The sequence below is a fragment of the Rhodamnia argentea genome, chromosome 9, assembly GCF_020921035.1.
Source record: "Rhodamnia argentea isolate NSW1041297 chromosome 9, ASM2092103v1, whole genome shotgun sequence".
Lineage (NCBI taxonomy): Eukaryota > Viridiplantae > Streptophyta > Magnoliopsida > Myrtales > Myrtaceae > Rhodamnia > Rhodamnia argentea.
In genome coordinates, this window is record NC_063158.1 from 4,231,081 (window position 1) to 4,251,928 (window position 20,848).

The 20,848-nt window shown below is 42.1% G+C and overlaps 2 protein-coding genes across 4 annotated transcripts; both read left to right on the forward strand.

Moving 5' to 3' along the window:
• Nucleotides 1–908: 908 nt before the first annotated feature.
• Nucleotides 909–20,571, forward strand: LOC115737059 (steroid 5-alpha-reductase DET2). 3 transcript variants are annotated; one of them, XM_030669015.2, is made up of 3 exons: nt 909–920; nt 13,109–13,268; nt 19,425–20,571. In XM_030669015.2, exon 3 carries the CDS (start codon nt 19,609–19,611, stop codon nt 20,410–20,412), a length of 804 nt encoding a protein of 267 aa, XP_030524875.1. In that variant the 5' UTR covers nt 909–920; nt 13,109–13,268; nt 19,425–19,608; the 3' UTR covers nt 20,413–20,571. The 3 variants fall into 3 exon arrangements, with proteins under 3 accessions (XP_030524875.1, XP_030524874.1, XP_030524873.1); XM_030669013.2 differs by lacking the exons at nt 909–920; nt 13,109–13,268 and adding exons at nt 18,389–18,556; nt 18,661–18,756 and having other exon boundaries at nt 19,284–20,571; XM_030669014.2 differs by lacking the exon at nt 909–920 and having other exon boundaries at nt 13,056–13,268; nt 19,284–20,571.
• Nucleotides 7,388–12,370, forward strand: LOC115737058 (putative glucuronosyltransferase PGSIP8). Its single transcript, XM_030669012.2, has 5 exons — nt 7,388–8,073; nt 10,527–10,785; nt 10,979–11,180; nt 11,268–11,415; nt 11,705–12,370. The coding sequence occupies exons 1-5, from the start codon at nt 7,775–7,777 to the stop codon at nt 12,243–12,245; spliced, it is 1,449 nt and encodes a 482-aa protein (XP_030524872.1). The 5' UTR covers nt 7,388–7,774; the 3' UTR covers nt 12,246–12,370.
• Nucleotides 20,572–20,848: the final 277 nt, after the last annotated feature.

Consider the following 20,848-nt stretch of genomic DNA (forward strand, 5'->3'; position numbering starts at 1 on the left):
TGTATTGTACCGAAGGAATCAAACTCGTGCTGACTATCCAGAAGAGACCCTCCGATCCATCATTAACATATTAAATTATTTTCGGAGGATGAGATGGCATCTCGTCGCCATCGATGACGTGTCCACCACGTGGAATTAGGATTGGTAGGAGGAACATGTCGACCTCAGACAAAAGGGAATAAACCCAAAAGTTTAGTAAGTGAAAAGATACGATCATACGATTGTACACACAATCTACTAATAATTCAAGCGCACGAGATGAGAGGACCGCCGCAATCAATTAAAATAGCGTCGATCTGAAGTTAATGAACTAAGAGAATGATAGGATTGGATGGACGGTTTCTCTCGAGTATTATTCTGCTTAACAAATGAAAAAAATTCCTTAAAAAAACCCTAGTGAACGACAAAGAATGTATGGTCATTTGGCACTGCTCTGTAGATCATCCCCAGACACGAGTTGAATTCCCACCATTTGCTAGCGGCTGTCGCGTCAAGGCCGCCGTCCTCTTTGAACGCGTGAAGTTTGACTCGATCTTGCATGTGGATATGGATCACACGTATCGAACAGGAGAATAGTCCGGCTTGCTTCCGATGTTTCCGTTCGGCTCGGTTTCGTCATAAGTCCGTCGTTCTGTTTATCATCCGACTTGAAAGGAAAAGCGATCGGAGAAAGATCCAAAATTATTGGTTCGGTTCGATTTGATTCGGGCGATTCTTTTTTACGCCCCTACGTTAACTAACCAAATAATGAGAAGAGATGGCATCGAGAAACATTTGTTAAATGCTTTAGAATGTCGTGGGACTATGATCAAAATTACCTAACAATTTTAAGTTTTTAGAATGATCAAGAGTTTTTTTTTTTTTTGGTCGGAGAATGATCAAGAGTTTATCCTGTGAAGTTTTACAATTTTGAAAGGGCAGTGTATGGAAAGAAACAGAGTCCAAAATGCATATTTAACATGATAGCTCACATCTATTCAAATTCTGAGTTCTAGTGGACTCGTAATACATCCATAGCACTCATATTTGAGTCAAACCTAATTTACCTATCCTTGCCGTGTGGACATGTTGTGCGATTTACAAAAATTATTCACGTCAGCATCGTGCCATGTAGGACGGCTCGCCAATATCCATTTCGGCGATTTTCGACTAAATAGGCTGCCCAGAATAACTACACTAGCAATTATCAAAAGGTCTAAGACTAAATTAATCAAATTAAAATAATTTATTATTGAATTGATTGCGATATAATATGTTTAATATTTTTTTTATAATTTTTTTCATTTAAATTTTCTAATATAAAAAATATGTTTTTTGCTGCACAATTTATGCTTTGGGAAGATGCGAGTAGGAAGCGTACAATCTGACGCAAAACCAAAGAGTATCACTGGTCCACGTGGGTGGACGATGTTACGCCCTTGTCGTGAAAATGACAGACAGATCTTCCTTTTTATTTCCGGATCTATTTTCGAAAATAGTTGGTGAAGTAAACAAAATAGCGCCGGCCAACAAGCACTGTGCGTCCGACCAAAAAAGAACAAGCTTTATTGCAAAGCACGAGGTCAGGAGCTCAACCTCGTGTGACTTATCTCAAGTGTGGCTTACCGCCGTACGATCTTATCCAATGATAATTATTCGAAGATGACATTGAGTCTATTTTTTTCACCGTCATCCTTCAAATTGAGAGAAAATATTTTTATTCTCTTCATCCTAATGGAATACCCTCAAATTTTTAAGTTCACAAGAAACATTTTAAGGACTTACTCGGGTCCAAGGTCCATAAAAGTTCTCAACTAAGGATTTTATAAGTATCGGATTTTTTGCCAATATTCAAAATTAGGAAAAATTATCAAAAAACTCCTAAATATATTGTAATTATCTCAATTCAATCTTAAACTTTTTTTTTGCTAACTAAGTTTCAAACCTTTTGTAGTTGTATCAATTTAGTCCGTTATGCCGGCCAATGTTGACATGGCGTCGCAGGCTCTGACGTAGATAATTTTTAATACTTAATATATTTGTTATTCGCCCGGCTGGGCCAGTAGGGGCCATGAAGCCCTCGCCGGCTACAATAGTAGTAAGAAGGGGGAAAAAAAAGAGAAGAATATAAGAAAAATAAAAATAAAAATTATCCACGTTAAAGTTAACTGAATTGACACAATTAAAAAATGCTTAGGACTTAATTGAAAAAAAAAATTAAAACTGAATTGACACAATTATAATAAGTTTATGACTTTTTTGATAAGTCACCTTTCAAATTAATCTATCCAAATCTCATAGTTGTGCTTATAAGTGCCTTACAAGTGTCTAATTACACATCGTCATCAACAACCCAATTGACCACGATCCGTGTTGCTAAATAATACCCTTTATGTACATTATTGGTTCGACTTCCATTGATTTAAGCTTCTGATGACAACGACTTCTGATCCGAGCAATCTTTGTTTTCCTCGTACTCGTTATTGTTGTCCGTTCGTGTAATTCCACATCTATTTTTCGAATTCTTATTATCTATTTGATGAAGATATTTTCATGTCCATAGACATTTGAATTCAAAATTCTCTGCAACGAATGGGACCCAAATGAAGTTTTGGAAGTCGCACAGATATGCCAATCGTATTTTCTCCGTTTTAAAGACTATATATGGCCGAAGAAATATCCAAGTCAAAAAAGTCAAATTCACGCTCCCTTTCAAAAAAGAAAAAAACTCATTAATTTTTTCCCTTTAAAAAAAATCTATTAAAGTGTGAAAAGGATATTTTTCGAGATAAATGTCAGAGCATTTGGAAAAAAAAAAGGCTTTTTCTTCTTCCCAATATGTTTTTTATTGCCTTTAATACAAATATTGAACCCGTAGGAAAATTGCTAAGTAAATAATTGATCACTCCCATATTTCAACATTAAAGTTTGAATATTTTCTATCCAACAACAACCTTCTTAAAATTATTTCAACTCTTGAAAACATATGGATCTTTTCATGTACATTTTATGCATTTCCTTTTGTCAATTTTAGTCTTTATCAATAATTCCCCTGGTATTTAATCATGATAACTAGTAAATCCGTTTTAAATTGGTAATTGATCTCTATCAACGGGTGCACACATTTACCTGTATATATCGAACATACCTCTTAATACTTTTCATTGCATGTAAGCCAACCTTTCCACGCTACGTTAAAACAGTGACCAGTAAAGAATGAGATTCATGCGAAAATATTGGGAAAAAGTAAGAAGGATATGATTTGCTCAACTATTTTTCTAATACAGATTTGACTAAACTGACCGTCCCCCAAAGTCAAACGGTGGGACAGTCGGCTTATGGCCACAAAACCTGATTACTTGCTGATTTGATTTCATCATTTCAACTCCCATTCTTTTTTTTTTTTTTTTACTTTTATGTGTTTTTATTGTAAGCTAAAATTAGAAGACAATCAATGTTCTAATGAAACATATGCAATTGATAATATTCAAACAATAAGTTGCAACTTTTAAAAAAATAGTAGATACTATTCTCAAGCCAAATAAAAAGAGCAAGGTGGATATTGTTCCCACAATTACAAAAAAAATCTTAAGACTTTGCTTGGGTGACAGTACCTCCACTCAATGGTGCAACTTGAACCATATATTCTGAACTTTTGGCCGACAAACATATCACGCGGATATATGGTGCACACATGTCAGAAGTGAATTTTTTGCCGACAAGCATGTCACGCGAATATGTAATGCGCATGGGCCCGACACTCATGGACTGCCATCTTAGCTTTTCTCAATTCTTAATAACTCAAAAAAAAAAGATGTATTAATTTGAGGTTTTTCGGGATATTAAATTAATTTAACGGAAATTAACGGATGGTAAATTTATCACATGAATACCAGTTTAGGATTTTTGATTGTCAAAAAAATAATTTCAGATAAATTTGTCATAGATGTACTGGTCTCGGCGTTAAAAATGTGTAGAAAGTGTTTCTTTTTTTCTCCTCGATAAACCCGTGACCATTGGGGAAAAAGGTTAGATTTTTTCAAAGATGTTTGGAGGGGTAAGTAGCAATACCCTCTCGTCAAAGATGGAGGTAGATTTGGATCTTCCAAATGAAGGTCGCGACGCGTGAAGATGAGCTAACCCTGAAAAGCTTTTATTTTTGCAAAACTACCTAACCACCGAATCTTGAAATTTTCGGATCTCCCACGTAAAACATGTGTATTTCCTCTGCAATTATTGTACGCCTGGCCTGCAGCAATAATCTCTCCAATGGTTAATCATTTTACGCATTTTAACCATGGAGGCATTTCGCTTAATTCTTTCAAATATTGTTTTTTTTTTACATATTTTACGTGGCACGAATGATGTCGACATAGTATTTTTAATAAATTTTTCCTTTTCTTACAATTTTCTTTATTGGGAGCAAACAAGTATTGCTGGCCAATCCTTGTTAGCCCTAGGCGAGGGTCAGGAACTCCCTTCGCCTAGCCGCAGGCGAGGACGTCACGACCCTCGTGTAGACCCATCGGGGCCGCGGTGCCCTCGCCTAGTGCTGGCGAGGATCGCCGGCCCTCGCCTAGGGTCGAGCGAGGGCCGGCGACCCTTAGCGATCTCCAATTTTTAAAAAAAAAAGACATTGCAAGAAAAGAAAAAATAAAAAAAATACCATGTCAGCCGTAGTCGTGCCATGTAGGACAACCGAAATATACGTCGGCGATTTTCGATCAAAATTTATTGGATTGACTCAATTGGTATAGGATTGAATTCGCATAAATACAAAATGTTTAGAATTGAATTGGCACACATGCAAAAGGTTTAGACTGAATTGACACTAGTAAAAGATTTAGGATTGAATTGACACAAATGCAATAAATTTATGACTTTTTTTTTTCGATACTTTTCCCAAAACTATTAAGGGCATGTTCAATAAACACTTACGTGTATAAAGCTACATCATTGATTAGACCAATGACCGCTAGAGGATTAGATCCGAAAACATTAGGAAAGAGTATCAAGGATTTGAATTACTCGCCTAATTAGTTTATGCCATACCGGGGCAACAATTTTCCTAAAACATTTGATTGTGGCAAACGTGGTCACGATATATAAGACTAGCGAAAAATGATACACACCTTTGTGTTTTTTTTTTTTTTTCGGTCGAAACACACTTTTGTGTTTGCGAAGTTGAGAAATGTTATCATACGGGAAAGGAAAACTATTATTTGAGGAAGCATATTTATATTATTGCCATTGCTGGATAAAAAAAAAAGCATCTTTTATTTCCTTTAGACATCAAAGTTTTTAAGGCGCTCCTTTCCCTTGGCAATTCCTGATTCGAAACTATCCTAACTCGGTTTCGTGATTTAAGTGGGGGGCCATGGCAGTGAGTTGTTGGGCTAGTCCCTCATAAGGTATAGTTGCGGGTTGACGTAGGCGTAAGCCGTTACGCACCCCTACGGATCCTTGGTCATTAAAAAAAAAGTTTTATGATATGGTCGAAACGTTGAAGAGGTGTTTTTGTAACAATACTTCTTAACTTTTGGCTTGCGCTTGTTTTATTTTTAGCACATCCGTTGACTATGGTTATACAACTATAAACATGATTCATATTTCATAATCAAAGTAAAATGAAGTTTCCTAAAGTCTAGACCCATAGAACCCCAATAGTGTGTCCCTCTCATATCATGGCGATAAAAAGAAAAAACCGCGAGCGGGGACGGCCGGTGTTAATTAAGCAATTATGTCTCTCAACGTCATCCCAAGGGCCTTACGTGTGCTATGAAGATGTTCGCTTCTTGTCATTGTTAACTCCGGACCACCCGTCGTATGAAAATCCTAGATTGGCAAGTCCGTCACCAAGGCTTCATCGAGATTCTAGCAGCCAAGGAGTCATCTCCCGCGAAGTATGTCCAGGCAAAGGCAACGTGGCGCGACCCGTTCGTTCAGGGGTGCGTTGAAAATCGTGAATCGAGGAAAGGAACATGGCTTCTTATGCCGCTGAACTAGGGAAAATGTCGGTATGCTCGTATGCAAAACAAGGTGGCCCGTTTCGAACCTGCCCCGTCTCCTCTAATTTCTTTGCTTTCGGGGGGGATGGTCTTATTAATGAATCCCCCTCTAGGGGGCAATAGTTGAGTTTAGTCAAAATTAGAAATCACAAAGCTTTGCAAGAGGCAACTGGAAGAAAGCTAGTATTTCGATTTCAACAAATTTATTTACTTCAATTGAAAGATTCATTCTTTCTTTTTCTTTTTCTTTTTTCTTGTCACGTTTTTTTTTTTCCAAGTATATCCAACGGGACTCGGTATAACGCGGTAAGAAAACGAACCCCACTAACCAGTCAAACCGATTCTCATGTACCCTTTAGACGGTCAAAGAGCATCCATCCAAGTCCGAGGTCACCCTATTTTCAAACCGTTCGGACAGGGAAGCCACGTGGGACGTCACGAGCACCTCCCCGGTTCCTTCGTTTCTTTTCCTAATTAATCGAGGTTTTTTTTTTTTTTTTTTTTATGCTTCTTCTTCTTCCTCTTCTTTCCCAGAAATTAGCAGGCGGGGGGAGAATCACCACCAAACTAAAAGTATCTTTTACTCGCACTCGGGTGGGCCCCACCAAAACCCGATCGCCGGGCCCCACTCGATGCTGCCCAGTACTCGCAAAAGTCGCAAAGCTGTACCATCCCCGAGTACCAGCGCCCCAAGATATTTTTAATATCGTAATTATGGAAAAAAAGAACTCCAACATAAATAATTCCCTTAAAATCAAAATTTTATTAGCCGCACGTTTTATGTCTTTTTTTTTTAAAATTTTTTTATATTTATAATACCGTTTTTTTTTAACTTGGTGATAACTCGAACGATGGTATGGTGGCAACTTGCAGACGCGGTGACAGCTCGGGGCTCGCCGAGCTTGTGGCACGCGGAGAATATAAAAAACGAAAAAAAGTGAAATAAATAAAATAAAATATGCTGCTAAAAAAAAAGTAAAAAAAATTAAGATAGCTTGTGCTTGGGCGCCTGCCATAGAGGTGCAAAAGCCATATGCGCCTCTCTAGGAGGCGTACAGGGCATGTGCGCCTGTAACAGAGGGGTCACATGTCCTAAATCAATAAATTTTGTAAAAAAATATTTAAATTGATAATTTTTGTAATCATATTTTCGAATAAAAGCCCCAAGAACTTCACCGGATTCACCTAAATTCTTACGTTAGCGACAAGTTCCGGATACAACCGTTATATACTCCCACGGCGCGATTAGACTTCTCGCAGATGTGCCCTCTTCCGTATTATATTTTTATTTATATTTGTTTTTTTTTTTTTAAATATTGTATGGTGGAACCACGACGACCGAGACAAGAAAGGAGGCAACTTTTTAAGGGCCAAATTGCAATCTCCTTTCGAGATTTATAAATTCCGAAGGAAGGTGGAATTCGAGATAAAAGCCTGCTTTTGTGTGTGCTGTGCCTTTTCTTAAGTGCTTCGTCGCTGCTCCTCCGCTGTCTCCCAGCCCAAGCTCAAATCCACACCCACCCCCACAAGAAAATCTCTCTCTCTCTCTCTCTCTCCGTGTCTCTCAAGCGTTTCCCATTCCCATGGGAGCTTGAACAGCGTGGGAGGGACCGGGAGCGAGACGCGAAGAAGACATATCTCGCTCTTCGCTTCGGCTCCGCCCGTTTTCCGGCGTTTCGAGGGTGTTTTTCCGGTGGGCTCTTTCCGTCTTCGTATGAGCGCGAAGAGGGTATAAGACAACAACTTTCGGTCAGAGAGAGAGAGAGAGAGAGAGAAACGGTTGATTCATGGCTTGGGAAGAGAGGCTGCAGAGGCACAATGGTGGTGGGTTGCTGAGGAGGCTCCTGTTGCTCTCGCTGCTGGCGGCGGCTGCGGCCGCGACGGCGACGCCGGAAACCGGGGCGCAGGGAGGCGGGGCGACCCGGCGGAACGCCTACGCGACGATGATGTACATGGGGACGCCGCGGGACTACGAGTTCTACGTGGCGACGCGCGTCCTCGTCAGATCGCTCGCGAGGATCGGGGTCGACGCCGATCTCGTCGTCATTGCCTCCAACGACGTGCCCCTTCGCTGGGTCCAAGCTCTGTAAGTCTGTCCCTACCCTGTCTCAGCAACCAATAATTACTTTCATATCTGCGTCGAGTTCATGTGCGGCTCTGCAACAATCGGAACGGGCATCGATTCATCTCCGGTCTCTGAAATCTCTCTCCACTTCACCCAGTCCACATTCGTTCCCCCCGAATCGAAGCCGATAAAGCTAAAAATATCTTCTCGAGAACAAGATAAAAACTGGGTATTTTCGTGGAAAGCGTGTTTGCTTTCTCTTTTTTTCTTTTTTCGTTTTTTTTTTCTTGCGGGTATTCTTGCAAGGTTCTTTCGTTTTCGTCTGCATTCCTGCTGGTGCTAACATGAGCCCAAGTGGACCAATTTGGAACCCTGCGGCAGTAAATCCCCTGCTCCCGAGTGCACCGTAAGCGCGGATTCCCACATCTTGTCTTGTCCGGCCGGTCAGTGATCACACGGTGGTAGGATCTTTTGTGGAGCTTAGAATATGCTTTTGCGTTTCAACTATTCTTCTGTTTTTAACGCGGGGGAGGGGTGGGGAGGTTTACTGTTACCGTCGCTTTGTTACTTTAACTGAATCGACGAGGTCTCTTAGATATTACAGGTGGCTTTATCCTACGAGGCCCCTGTGGGGTCCGATGACGTGGCCTGCCCCGATTGGTCGGGCGTGATTTTTTTCTTTTATTACCGGGGATTCTAGTTTCCTCTCCGAGGGTCGTCCTTGCGTGGGACTCTGTCGTGGGACTCTGTCCTCAGGACTCGTGATGAATATCACGTCTTTAAGACGTCGAAATTTCGGGAAAAAAAATAAAGAAGATGATGACCGACCTTGGTGATTCATGACGAGTTTATGTCTGAATTTGGCTAGTAATGTGTATTGTATTGAAGAGGGATCGGCCAACGAGCTGCTCCGCAGGACTTAATGCATCACAGTAACGTGGCTCAAAAAGTCCTCCTTGTTGTCAGTCCCTCGTGTTTCTTGCCGATTGATCTGTTCTTGTTTGTTTTCTTTTCGGGCCAGCAGATGATTTGTTCATATGTTGTAATAAAAAAGGTGGGTTCTGGACTTCCAGTGGAGGGAGACACCCAGGATAACACCCATTTTTGTCCTGTTCGTGGCTGAAGTCTGGCTGTTTTAGGTGGGGATGTAACTCTAATCCGATGGATTCACGAAACGTAAGCCAGATGGGCGACTAGACCCACGAAGACGATAGCTCCAAAAGATCGTTCCTTATTATTAGATGATGCAGAAAGCTCCATCCTTTGACATGACCAGTCACATCTCTTAGGGAGTAGGCACGTCGTATGTTTGATGTTTTGTTTGTTTGCGAAGGAGGGAGAGAGATGGAGCTCCTTGGTTCGTGAGCTATAGTTGCGTAGGCACGTCGCTTGTTAATTATCCGTCTGTTCAATTCAGACGCATCGGATGTCGGTAGTGGGCACAGGGAGATTAGTACAGGTTTCTGATGAGAATTGCCAGCTGAGCTGATTAGTTTTGAGAGCGCTCGTGTGGAAGTAGGCTGTTGTTGGGCAACTCTTTTGACTTTCAGGCTTTACGTTAGTGCTCTAGGAATCATTCAGGGTCGGTCGATTCCAGTAAATTATGGTATTTAAGTGTTTCATCTGAGCTGTTTTCGTTGACTTTGAGGATTTAATTAGACTCTAATTCTGGATCTTCGAATCCCATTTTTAGGTCATGGCTACTGCTTTTTGAGTGGTTGAAGTACGTTAGTTAAGGAATAAGATGGGTGAGTACTCAGAAGTACAAGCTGTTTTTTTTTTTCTTTGGGGTGGGGTGGGGGGTTGGTTTCAAAAAGTACAAGCTGTTTGAAGAGCTAATAAAGGTAGAATCTGGGGAAGGATTACTACTTGCGTATGCTTTGGGCTTTGCTGAAGTCAACTATGATTTCTTTGATATCAAAAGGATGGTGAAAGCCGCCACTCGTGTAAATTAATACAGTAAAATGTGAATAGATGTAAAATCAGAAGGCACGGTCAAATGCGCAGAACATTCTGTGTGGGTTCTGAGAAAAACTTGCTGCAGAAATCAACTTACGGAGGCAAGTGCTGCTTGAGGCTCTTATTTTAGTAAGGTGGTTGAACTGATGCAAAGCAATATTTTTATCATAACCGCATTAAGTTGAAGTTATCTGCCAAACATGTGATGCTGCATGGCATTTTCTGGGGAAATAGGAGGAGGGTGCATGTGGCGTCCTCCCCGGTGAATGGAGATGGACATGTCAAGGTTCATCTTGGTTGGCGCCAAAATTTACATGGGATTGTACTGGTGTTGCGTAGAATAGTGGCTTATAAGTACATTTGAACTGTTGAACTTCATATGTTCTAAGTAAGGAGGCGAAGCTTGCGTCTTGCAATGTTCCCCTTCCATTTTGGCCTCGTGTTTTCTTGCAGTGTCTCTTTTAGGATTGAAAGCGACTGAACTAGAAGTGATTGTATCTGTTTCTGTAATCTAGGGAACAGGAAGATGGTGCAAAGGTGGTAAGAGTGGATAACCTCAATAATCCGTACAAGAATCAGCCTCATTTCGATCGGAGATTCAAGTTGTCCCTGAACAAGCTCTACGCGTGGAACTTGGTAGACTACGAGAGGGTCATCATGCTCGACGTGGACAACCTCTTCCTTCGAAAAGCTGATGAATTATTCCAATGTGGCCAATTCTGTGCTGTGTTCATCAATCCTTGCATCTTCCACACAGGCCTCTTTGTGTTGCAGGTAGAATTTCGCTCTTGCCTTTCATGCAATTTAGAAATTGATGTAGCTATGGAAACATCTGAAGAAAAAGTCAGCGAAATGATTACCTGCCCATGCCAGTATCCATCATGAACTTTTTCTTCTCATTTTTACTTTGCAAAATTCTGCATGTAACATTTTTCTAATAGTAGTCCTTATGAATGGGTATCTGCAGCCGTCAGCTCTGGTTTTCAAGGACATGGTTCATCAGTTGGAAGTTGGTAAAGAGAATCCAGACGGTGCGGACCAGGGTTTCATCGGTGGCTACTTCCCTGATTTGCTTGATAAGCCCATGTTTCATCCGCCTGCGAATGGCACTAAGCTCGAAGGAAATTACAGGCTTCCATTGGGTTACCAAATGGATGCTTCCTACTACTGTAAGTTGCAGGAAAATAGTCTTTTAGCACAGCCCATGGAGGACATTAATTGATCGGCCTTAATTGCTCTCATCCTTTTGTTTTCAGATCTTAGACTCCGGTGGAACATCCCCTGCGGTCCAAACAGTGTGATCACTTTCCCAGGCGCGCCGTGGTTGAAGCCATGGTACTGGTGGTCGTGGCCTGTCCTTCCTCTGGGAATATCTTGGCATGAGCAGCGGCGTCATACTCTTGGGTAAGATTCGGAGGATGAGGAACTTCCATTCAATGATCAGTCGCGCTTATGTGAATGTCAATACATACTAGTGAGAAATTAAGAACACTGTCCGAAATTTCTGATCCATGATTTCTGTTGATTTCGACATGATATTGTTTTCTTTTCCTGAAATTTGGAACGGTAAGAGAACAGAACAATTCATTCTCTTCTCATGTAGCACATTGTAACAATCTGTCTAAACTGATGTGTTACTACTGCGATATCATGATTTTGCAGAAGCTTAGTCACCCATTTATCCTATGTGCAGGTACTCGGCAGAAATGCCTTTCGCGCTGATCCAAACTGTCTTTTACCTAGCCATGATCGCAATGACGCGTCTGGCACGGCCAAACTTCTCCAAGCTTTGCTACAGGCGGACCGACAAGAGCACCTCCTTAATCCAGACGTCCCTCAAAGTGGTAGCCATCTGGTCCATCCTCGCCGCCTACACCATCCCATTCTTCCTCATCCCTCACACGATTCATCCTTTGCTGGGTTGGAGCCTCTATTTGCTTGGGTCCTTTGCTCTCTTGTCCATCACGATAAATGCCTTTTTGCTCCCCACCCTCACGATCCTTGTCCCATGGTTCGGGATCATCGGGACCCTCTTGGTCATGGCGTTTCCTTGGTATCAGGACGGCGTTGTGAGGGCGCTCGCCGTGTTCGGCTATGCATTCTGCTGCGCGCCTCTAGTCTGGACATCCTTCGGGAAGGTCATGACGAGCCTTCAGGTATCGCTTGAGAGAGAGGGGTTTCTCCCTAGATTGGGTGAGTCATCCCCAGCCCCGGGGTTCAACAAACTGTACTGAAGGTGCATGTTCTGGACAGACACCTGATGTTTATATGGGATTGCATCGGGAAGGGAGTTCCGCGAGGAAAGAACATGGGTTCGGAAGTTGCCGGTCGGAATGACTAGAGATCACTCTTGTTTTGGGGTTGTTGGGGTGGTGGTGGTGGTGGTGGTTATGGGTTGGAAGTTTGAAATTTTTTGCAACCAGCATCGTGTACCATAATATTTTTCAAGATTATTGAAACAGGGAAGATTGCTTCAATTCTGTTGATTTACCGCGTTATTTTCCTTCGGAGTGTACTTTTTAACCAATTCCTTGCTGCCATAACCAGACGTTTGCCTTTCATATGGGCTCCAGCAAATAGTTGGAGACACGTAAATAGCATTGAAGCTAAAACACCAAAACGTACTATAAGCTTTATCTGGATTGATCGCTGAAATAAAAAGACAACGCCTTGTTTAGAACCCAAAACTTTCCTCGATACAACCTTACAATTGACAATCCTTGATCCAATCTAACGCGTCTCAAACCCGACATGAACGTAAGGAACAGAGGAGATCGTGTGAATTTGCCTTCCTAGCAGCTCTCGAGTGACAAAACGCTAGCACACCAAGAAAACAGTATAAACTAGAGGAGTACGATGCCAAGATTTCATCTTTCTGGCGGGTCCAATGTTCCATGCTATGCCCAATTTGATTTTCATATTGTGGGATCTTTTTCAAGTTTTCGGAGAGCAAAAGGGGGCTCTCTTCTCTATACTATAGAAGGGAAAAGAAAAGCACATACATATATACATTTTGATCTAAAAGAATCGTTTTTATTAATTCCTCTGAGCTGAATTTCAAGAATTTATAGCTACTCTCCAGTATCCTGTGAAGGAGCAAGAATCTGTGCTCCCTCGCAGATTCATGGATTGAAAAAAATAGATGGGGCACACTGACGACGCAGATCCAAATGAAACCCCACGTTGGGTTCTTCGTCACGTTTGCCCTGCATCGACCCCTCTCGTCGCTTCCTCCAAATCCAATCGCCTGACCCGTGGTATCATTTCCAAGCTCGCTTTGCTATTGTTCGAGTTTCAGTACTTGTACTTCACTGGATGCCGATTTGAGTTTCTGTCTATCTTACCTGCTTGTTGAAATGTCCGTGTGGAAAAAAAAGAAGAAGGAACTCTTTTTATGTTTGCTCTGGTGGTTCAAGCACGACTGGTACTTTTGGATGAAGTGGTAATTGTATTAGACACCAATTTCTTGAGTGGTGGGAGGCTGAGGCGTGTTTGGTATTCCAAGTCGGCTCCGTTCTTAGTTTACGACACAAAATCAATACAATTTAGCTGACCATTGTCGCGACCCGATCTTGAAAAAATTAGGCTAATGGATTGCTAAGCCTCTAGGACGGGCTTAGCTTTAGCCCATCCAAGCCCATACCAAATCGTGGAGGGAAAAATCGAATTCAATTTTAGTGTGATTGGGTGGCATATGAAGGTGTACATGCAAAAAGGAGTCGCCACCGGTAAGGTACATCGGAAACCTTATTGAGTGGTTAGGAGATGCCGTACGATTCTTCACAACCAGAGATTAAGGGTTTGGGGACTTGCCACCGACGCCTTTTTGGTTCCAAAGTTGGGTGTTTTTTCGACGTGCTCATGTAGGTGTGAGTCTATCATATCAAATATCAATCACAATCAGGGCATATAACATGCACAATCGAGGAGTCAATAACGTGCCAATAAGACGCATCAAAATGACCCTAGTAAAGCCCTAAAGGCTTATAGAAGTGTTCACTTAGGGTTTGATTTCAATTCGGGACAATTTGCTTAAAAAGGGCAAGAATGTCATTTTCAAGGACCTAAAGTCCAAAATTAGGAAAATAAGGTCAATCTAGCCATTTCCTACTTTTTGTGATTTTTTTGGAATTTTTCTAATTTAATATTTAATTTTTATTTATTTATTTAATTCCGAAAAATGATTCGGACCGGGGCAGCAGACCCGGCACGCGCCAAAGGCGCCTTAAGGGCCCAAGGTGGTCTAAGACAAAAGCCACCCTTGGGCTTGGCCCATTTTTGTATTGTTTTAATCATTTTCAAGAAAGGCCCAATTTTACTCTAAAGCCCAAATGTGATCAGATTTTAAACTAAGCCCACACTCCAGCCCAAACGTAAATCAGACCCAATATCCTCTAGCCCAAGCCGTGAGAAGCGCCCCAACGTGCACACCCAATTTGCTTACCCACATTTTTCACTTTCTTTTTTTTTTATTCTTTTTATTCTTTCCTTTTTTAGTCTGCATCGTCTTCTTCACTGGGACTTCTTCACGACACCTTCTGTGAGTATGTTGCACTGATACGACACGACACGACACGACACGACACGACACGACACGACACGCCGACACACACTATTTCTAAAAAAATAGAGAATTCGACATCTTTGGGACACGATGTATATTAAATGTTATTTTTATATATACATGTTAAATTATTATTTTTATGATTGCACAAATAAATAAATAATAATAAAAAGTCCTAAAATGAATTTACATAATAATTCCGACACCCTCTTGTTTCCGCCACCAAAATTCAACACGAGAGAGAGAGTACAGAGTGGGATTCATCTCATCGGGTCTCCTTCTCCACGCTGAACCCCGAACCCCGCAATCCTCGTCGATTGAGTTGCTCCCAGCGAGAGAAATGTTGCGGTCCATTGACAGAGCGGCGACCACAACGTCAAAATGTTGCCACCCGTTCGACCCCGACTCTTCAAAACGTGCGACAGTGCATCAATCGTACCTCAACTTGTCCGGGAAGAACGCCAAGTTAGCAGCGATAGTAGTTTCACATCGGTAAACAAATAGAAAAAGAGAGGGGCACATCTTTATAAAATGGGGCCTCAAAGCAGTGTAGAGTCGTGGACGGGCTGATGGGCCATAGGCCCGTGGTGTTGGGGCTAAATTTTGATTTTAAAGTACAAAATCTGCATTAATAATTTATGGGACACGTGAGTCGGACACCGACACGTGTCCGACACGCGAAAAATGCAAATTTTCACGGGCCCGTGTAACATAGATCCAGACCCTTGATGGACAAATTTTGCAAATCCGGCTTGGCCGATGAGCTACCCAGGGCCAAATATGCTTGGGCAACGGCCCGATTTTAATTCACTATGACCAACTGTAGTAAAGTTAAAAAATGAGGGACTCAACTGAAATTTCAAATAAGTCCATACGTGGTTGGACAGAACTGCAATTAAAGGTATTAGGATAGAATGTCATAGCTAACTCAAAGTAAGACAAACACTAGAAAATGACCGAATTTGAGATTTTGGCTCTTTTAGGGACCTAACTGCAAAATTTTGGAAGTGAAGGTTCCCGATCGAATTTTTAAGATCAAAAGTGATCAAAATGAAATTAGAATTAAAACAAAACTAATGACTATTTTTTCGGTCACAAGTGCTATTTTTGTAATTTTTGGGTATTTTCTAATACATAAAAATACTGAAAAATATTTCTTGTTAAAAAATGGTTCATTCGGCTTGGCCAAGGGTTCCAAAGTTGATTTTTTATTTTTATGAATTTTTCTCGACTTTTAATTAATTTTTTTAAATTAAAATGATCGAAAATCAAGTGTCGACAACCATGTCTCGTGAACGTGGAAATCGTCATATGATGATAGCATATGGACACAGCCATTGTTTCACAAACGTGATGAAAGTTTACTACTTTTTTGCTTGACTATTCCATTTACAAGACAATGTTCCGGTTACTCTTTTTTTTTTTTTTCCAATGTTACCAATACCGCTTTTCTATATTTTAACTTCTTTCATCATTTTAGAAAAAAATGCATTCAAATTCCCAGTTTTGCATTAGGCATTATCTGCTGCTTGCAATTATGTTCTGATCATAGTGGATCCAATCATATTTTTCGAAATTGTCGGTGTTTTTATTTTGTTCAGCTGGCTTTTCTTGTATGCTTTTAACACGAGGGAAGAAAAAAAGAAATCTTGGGAATTCTTCTTCTTTGCTTTTGCCCATCATAGTAAGGTTCGCTAAGCAAAAGACAGCCGCGGGAATTTGATAGCTGGCCGGTCGGGCGTTCTCCGACGTCGGATGAGAGAGATCCATGAGCGCTGTTCAATCGCCGGCGAGTCCGACCGGGACGTTCGGCCCAGAAGAGGGGGGATGTGCCGATGCTATGTTCCCATGGGCAGACTGTCATTGGGTTGGGCCACTTCTCTTTTGTTATCAACTTTTCCAATTTTTTAGAGTTGGATTCGCACAAATAAATTTCAAGTCTTTTATCTTTTTCATTCGAAGTTTTTTCCCGAAAATTGTTTTACGACTTTTCGATATTTTGATGACGAGTAAATAATCGATTTACAGAAGACATTTTTCCTAATGGGCCGAAAACAACCGACTTAGATTAGGGGAAAACAACTTCCCTTTACGGGTAAAAAAATTCACTTTCCTTATGAAACCAAACGCATAAATTTGTATGCAGCATATTTTCCTTCATCGTGAAAGAAAATAAGCCGTCAATGGCGGTGTCACAATCGACATGCTCAGATGAGAAGAGGGTCGTCAGAGACGGTCCTCGACTGGTCATTTGCGACGGGTCTCACTGTCCATGGAGGAGTGACGGGAGAGAAGGGCGGGGGCCTTTCGTGGCCGAGCTCTCTTTATGGGGCCAAAAGTTTGGGCCACAAAGCCCACCGGGCCCAAAAAATAATTCTTCTCGTCTTCCCAACCCTTCTTTGCTTCAGGATTAAGAGCAAAACTGCCGAAGAAAAACTAAAAAAATGGAATAAACCTTGCTGACTCTCAATCCAACTGTCCTACGCCACGTGTCACACGGAGCGCAACCTCAGATTTTTTTTGGGCAAAAAGGAGAGATTATTCAGTGGTTAGATAGTACCACGTCATACGTTGATGTGGCAAGCGCGTACGTACTGTTGACCAATCATGGACTGACACGCGTCACTGACATGGAAATAAATAAAAAGTTGAAATCTTAAAAGTTTCTCCTTTTCGTTCTCTCTCTTCTTCATCCTCCCTCTCCAATCCTTCGAGTTTCTGGGTTTCTTCTTCTTCTTCTGTTACTTCTGTCTCTTCTTCCTTCTCTATCCACAGTTACCTTCTCCATCCGCAGTCGCCGGAGCCACATTGAGGCCGGCCACTATAGCTTGTCCATGGCCGAGCAACCCTCCATCATCGAGCCGCTGCCCGTCCATGGCCGAGACTCCCACTTCGTCGTCGCTCAAGGCCATCCCTCCGTGTATGATCGAACCCCAAAATAACCTGCGGAGGAGACATCAGAGAGAGACCTAATGGCGAACGACGACGAAGGGGTGGCTCGGCTATGGACCATGGCTCCAGATCTGGGCGACGAAAGAGCTGGCCAAGAGCGACGATGAAGGGGTGGCTCGGTTTGCGAGCCGCGACGGTTATGAAGGGGTTTCGAGATTGCTGAACAGATCACGAGCCAAAAGGGAAAATGATGGAGAAGAACCTTCGATTCTCTCAGCTTCCATTAAAAGATGAAGTACTCCCTCAATGGATATCAGAGTGCTTGAAACTAAAACTTGATCCAGAACTGTTATGCGGCGATAAATTTCTACAAATACAAAGCATGTAACAATAAGAAAGATGAAGATAAGCTAGTGGGAGATGGCTTCTTGAAAATAATGGAAGAAGAAGAAACCCAGAAACTTGAAGGATTGCAGAGGGAGGATGAAGGAGAGAGAGAACGAAGAAAAGAAACTTTTAACGTCAGTGGCACGTGTCAGTTCATGATTGGTGAACAGAACATAAGCGCTTGCCACATCAACCTATCACGTGGTCCTCGACAAAAAGGAACGACTCGCTAAGCGCGAAGATCGGCTGTGACTCGGACTCACACGAAAGCCCCCCATCACTGCCGTCAATCACATGACTCGTGACAAGAAGGGATCCCACGGGACCGGTATCTCCAGAAAGTCCCTGGATGCCATCCCTCGACGAGTCATCTGTCGCCACGTGTCGAACCCTTTCTGCTCACGTCCGTCCGATTTTCGCTATTCAGGAGTGTCCCACTGGTTTCAAATTCAATCACGTCCGCACATTTTTTTCCCCTTTGCACTGAAAACGAGCACTAGAGGGAACTCAAAAAAAAAAAAAAAAGGGAAAAAAAATTCGAAATAGAACAAACATCACTCACGCTCTTTCTATCTCACTTGCCCTTTTTTTTTCCTCTCAAATTCAGGCTTCGACGTTTCCAATCTCTCCCTCTCTCTCCCACCCCCTCGCCGTTGATTTGCCGAAACCCTAACTTATCTCGCCGGTGATACGAATCCACCGGTGAGTTCATTTCTCTTCGGAGGAGGCTGTTCATTTCTTAGCTCGGTTCTGTATGTTGAGTGTGGGCCTGACGTTTTCAGCTGGTGCTTCTGTGGACTGTTCAGATGACCGTACGGTTAGCGAGAGTTCAGAATTGAGCGGGCCTGGATTCGTTCGCCGGATGGGGAGGGAGGTAGCGTCTCTAGACTCTACTTGTTATGGTACTGTTCATTTCCTACTGTACTTCACCGAAGCTAGAGCAGAGAGATATGTTTTTGACTGTTTTGTTGACCAGTGTTAAAATTGCCGGTGTGAGGTCTTTTCCTTCTACCTGCAGGTTGCTTTTACGTTTGGTTTTGATAAACAAAAATTGCTGTTTTTTCTTGGACCTTATGTTTTTCCAATGTTACCAGTACCGCTTTTCTGTATTTTAACTTCTTTCATCGTTTAAGAAAAATGCATTCAAATTCCTAGTTCTGCATTAGGCATTTTCTGCTTGCAATTATGTTCTGATCACAGTGGATCCAATCTTACTTTTCGAAATTGTTGGTGTTTTTATTCTGTTTAGCTGGCTTTTCTTGTATGCTTTTTGCACGAGGGAAGAAAAAAAAGGAATCTTGGAAATTCTTTTTCTTTGCTTTCTCCCATCATAGTAGGTTCACTAAGTGTGACATTGACCAGCTCTCTTGTTCTATGTTTGCATTACGAGGTTAAATAGTCTTCCTGACTATCACTGTTCTTTATTTAGGAGCTGGGAGAACTTACTAGTAGTGGCTTTGAATGCTATATATGTACCACATGTCAATCGTGGAATTCGAAGATATAATCTGCCAATTACTTTCTTCCTCGTCCTAAATGGGAATGGCAACAATTTAACCTTATCTGGCAGCTACCAGCTGGAAATTAGCTGGGCACCAGAACAGAAGGTATCTGCTCCGGCCAATACTACCTCGTTTGTCAGCTCCTATTTTATAGCTTGCTTGAGAGTCCATTTCAGATTCGTATATTAAACTCCCAACTCTTCCCCCGATTACCACATTGTCATTAAGCAAAACACATTCAAAACTCAAAAGATGCTCACCATCTCAGACGATAGACTCTTCCACAATTGCCTCCTCACTCTCTACCTCATTGCACCACCCACCTTCATCTCCCTACGTTACATCCAAGCCCCTTATGGCAAGCACCACCGCTCGGGGTGGGGCCCCACCATCTCCCCGGCCCTTGCTTGGTTCCTCATGGAAAGCCCCACTCTTTGGCTCACGCTCTTGATTTTCCCATTTGGCAAAAACTCCTCCAACCCCAGATCCCTCATTCTCATATCCCCTTTCCTCTTTCACTACTTCCACCGAACCATCATATATCCGCTACGCATCAGATCAAGCAGTGGACAGAGAAGTACTCAACCAAATGCTGGGAATCGTTTTCCGGTCACTGTGGCTCTCATGGGATTTGGGTTCAATGTCTTGAATGCTTACGTGCAAGCCAGGTGGGTGTCCAATTACGAGAGTGATGGTGCTGCCGGTGGGTGGTGGTTTTGGGGGAGATTTTTGGTGGGGTTGGTGATATTTGTTAGTGGGATGTGGATGAACGTGTGGTCGGACATTGTGTTGGTGGGGTTCAAGAGGGAAGGCAAAGGGTATAGAGTGCCAAGAGGAGGGTTGTTCGAGTATGTGAGCTGTCCCAATTATTTCGGAGAGATTGTGGAGTGGCTGGGATGGGCTGTGATGACATGGTCCTGGGGCGGGTTCGGGTTCTTCCTCTACACGTGCGCCAACTTGGTGCCTCGGGCTCGTGGAAACCACAGGTGGTATTTGGATAAGTTTGGGGAGGAGTACCCAAAGAGTAGGCAAGCTGTCATTCCATTCTTGTATTGATCAATTCACAGGGTTGCTTGCAAACAGGGAAATGAGAGATATGGATGAAACTGTCAAGTCATTTGTATCCAACGTTTCTTCTTGCTAGAGCTTTTCCAAGAATGATTTGTAATCCGCCTAAATAAGGGAGTCAATAATGATCAGTGGATATTGCTTCTTGTGTTGTGCAATTCTGAAGTATGGACACCATTGGCAGCCTGATTTTCTGTAAATAAGAGTTGAATCTGGTCATTATTACACTGGCTTTTGTTACATGCCATTGTTTAAGTTCTTGGCATAAGCCGAAAGAAATAATCGCCATGAAATCCAATGTCTTGAACTCGAAGATGGATAACTGCTGTTTTCCTTTCTTTCTGTTTTCAGGTGTCGACGATTTTATTTTCTTTTTCCTCTCTCCTGAGACTCAAATTCAAATCATTCACCTGACTCTTGTGAT

Bases quoted from the DNA above. Each gene is read 5' to 3' on its own strand.
- LOC115737058 (XM_030669012.2), top strand. From the start codon at position 7,775: ATGGCTTGGGAAGAGAGGCTGCAGAGGCACAATGGTGGTGGGTTGCTG. The intron at 8,074-10,526 runs GTAAGTCTGTCC...TCTGTAATCTAG, and splicing joins CTTCGCTGGGTCCAAGCTCT to GGAACAGGAAGATGGTGCAA. The intron at 11,181-11,267 runs GTAAGTTGCAGG...TTTTGTTTTCAG, and splicing joins AATGGATGCTTCCTACTACT to ATCTTAGACTCCGGTGGAAC.
- LOC115737059 (XM_030669015.2), top strand. From the start codon at position 19,609: ATGCTCACCATCTCAGACGATAGACTCTTCCACAATTGCCTCCTCACT.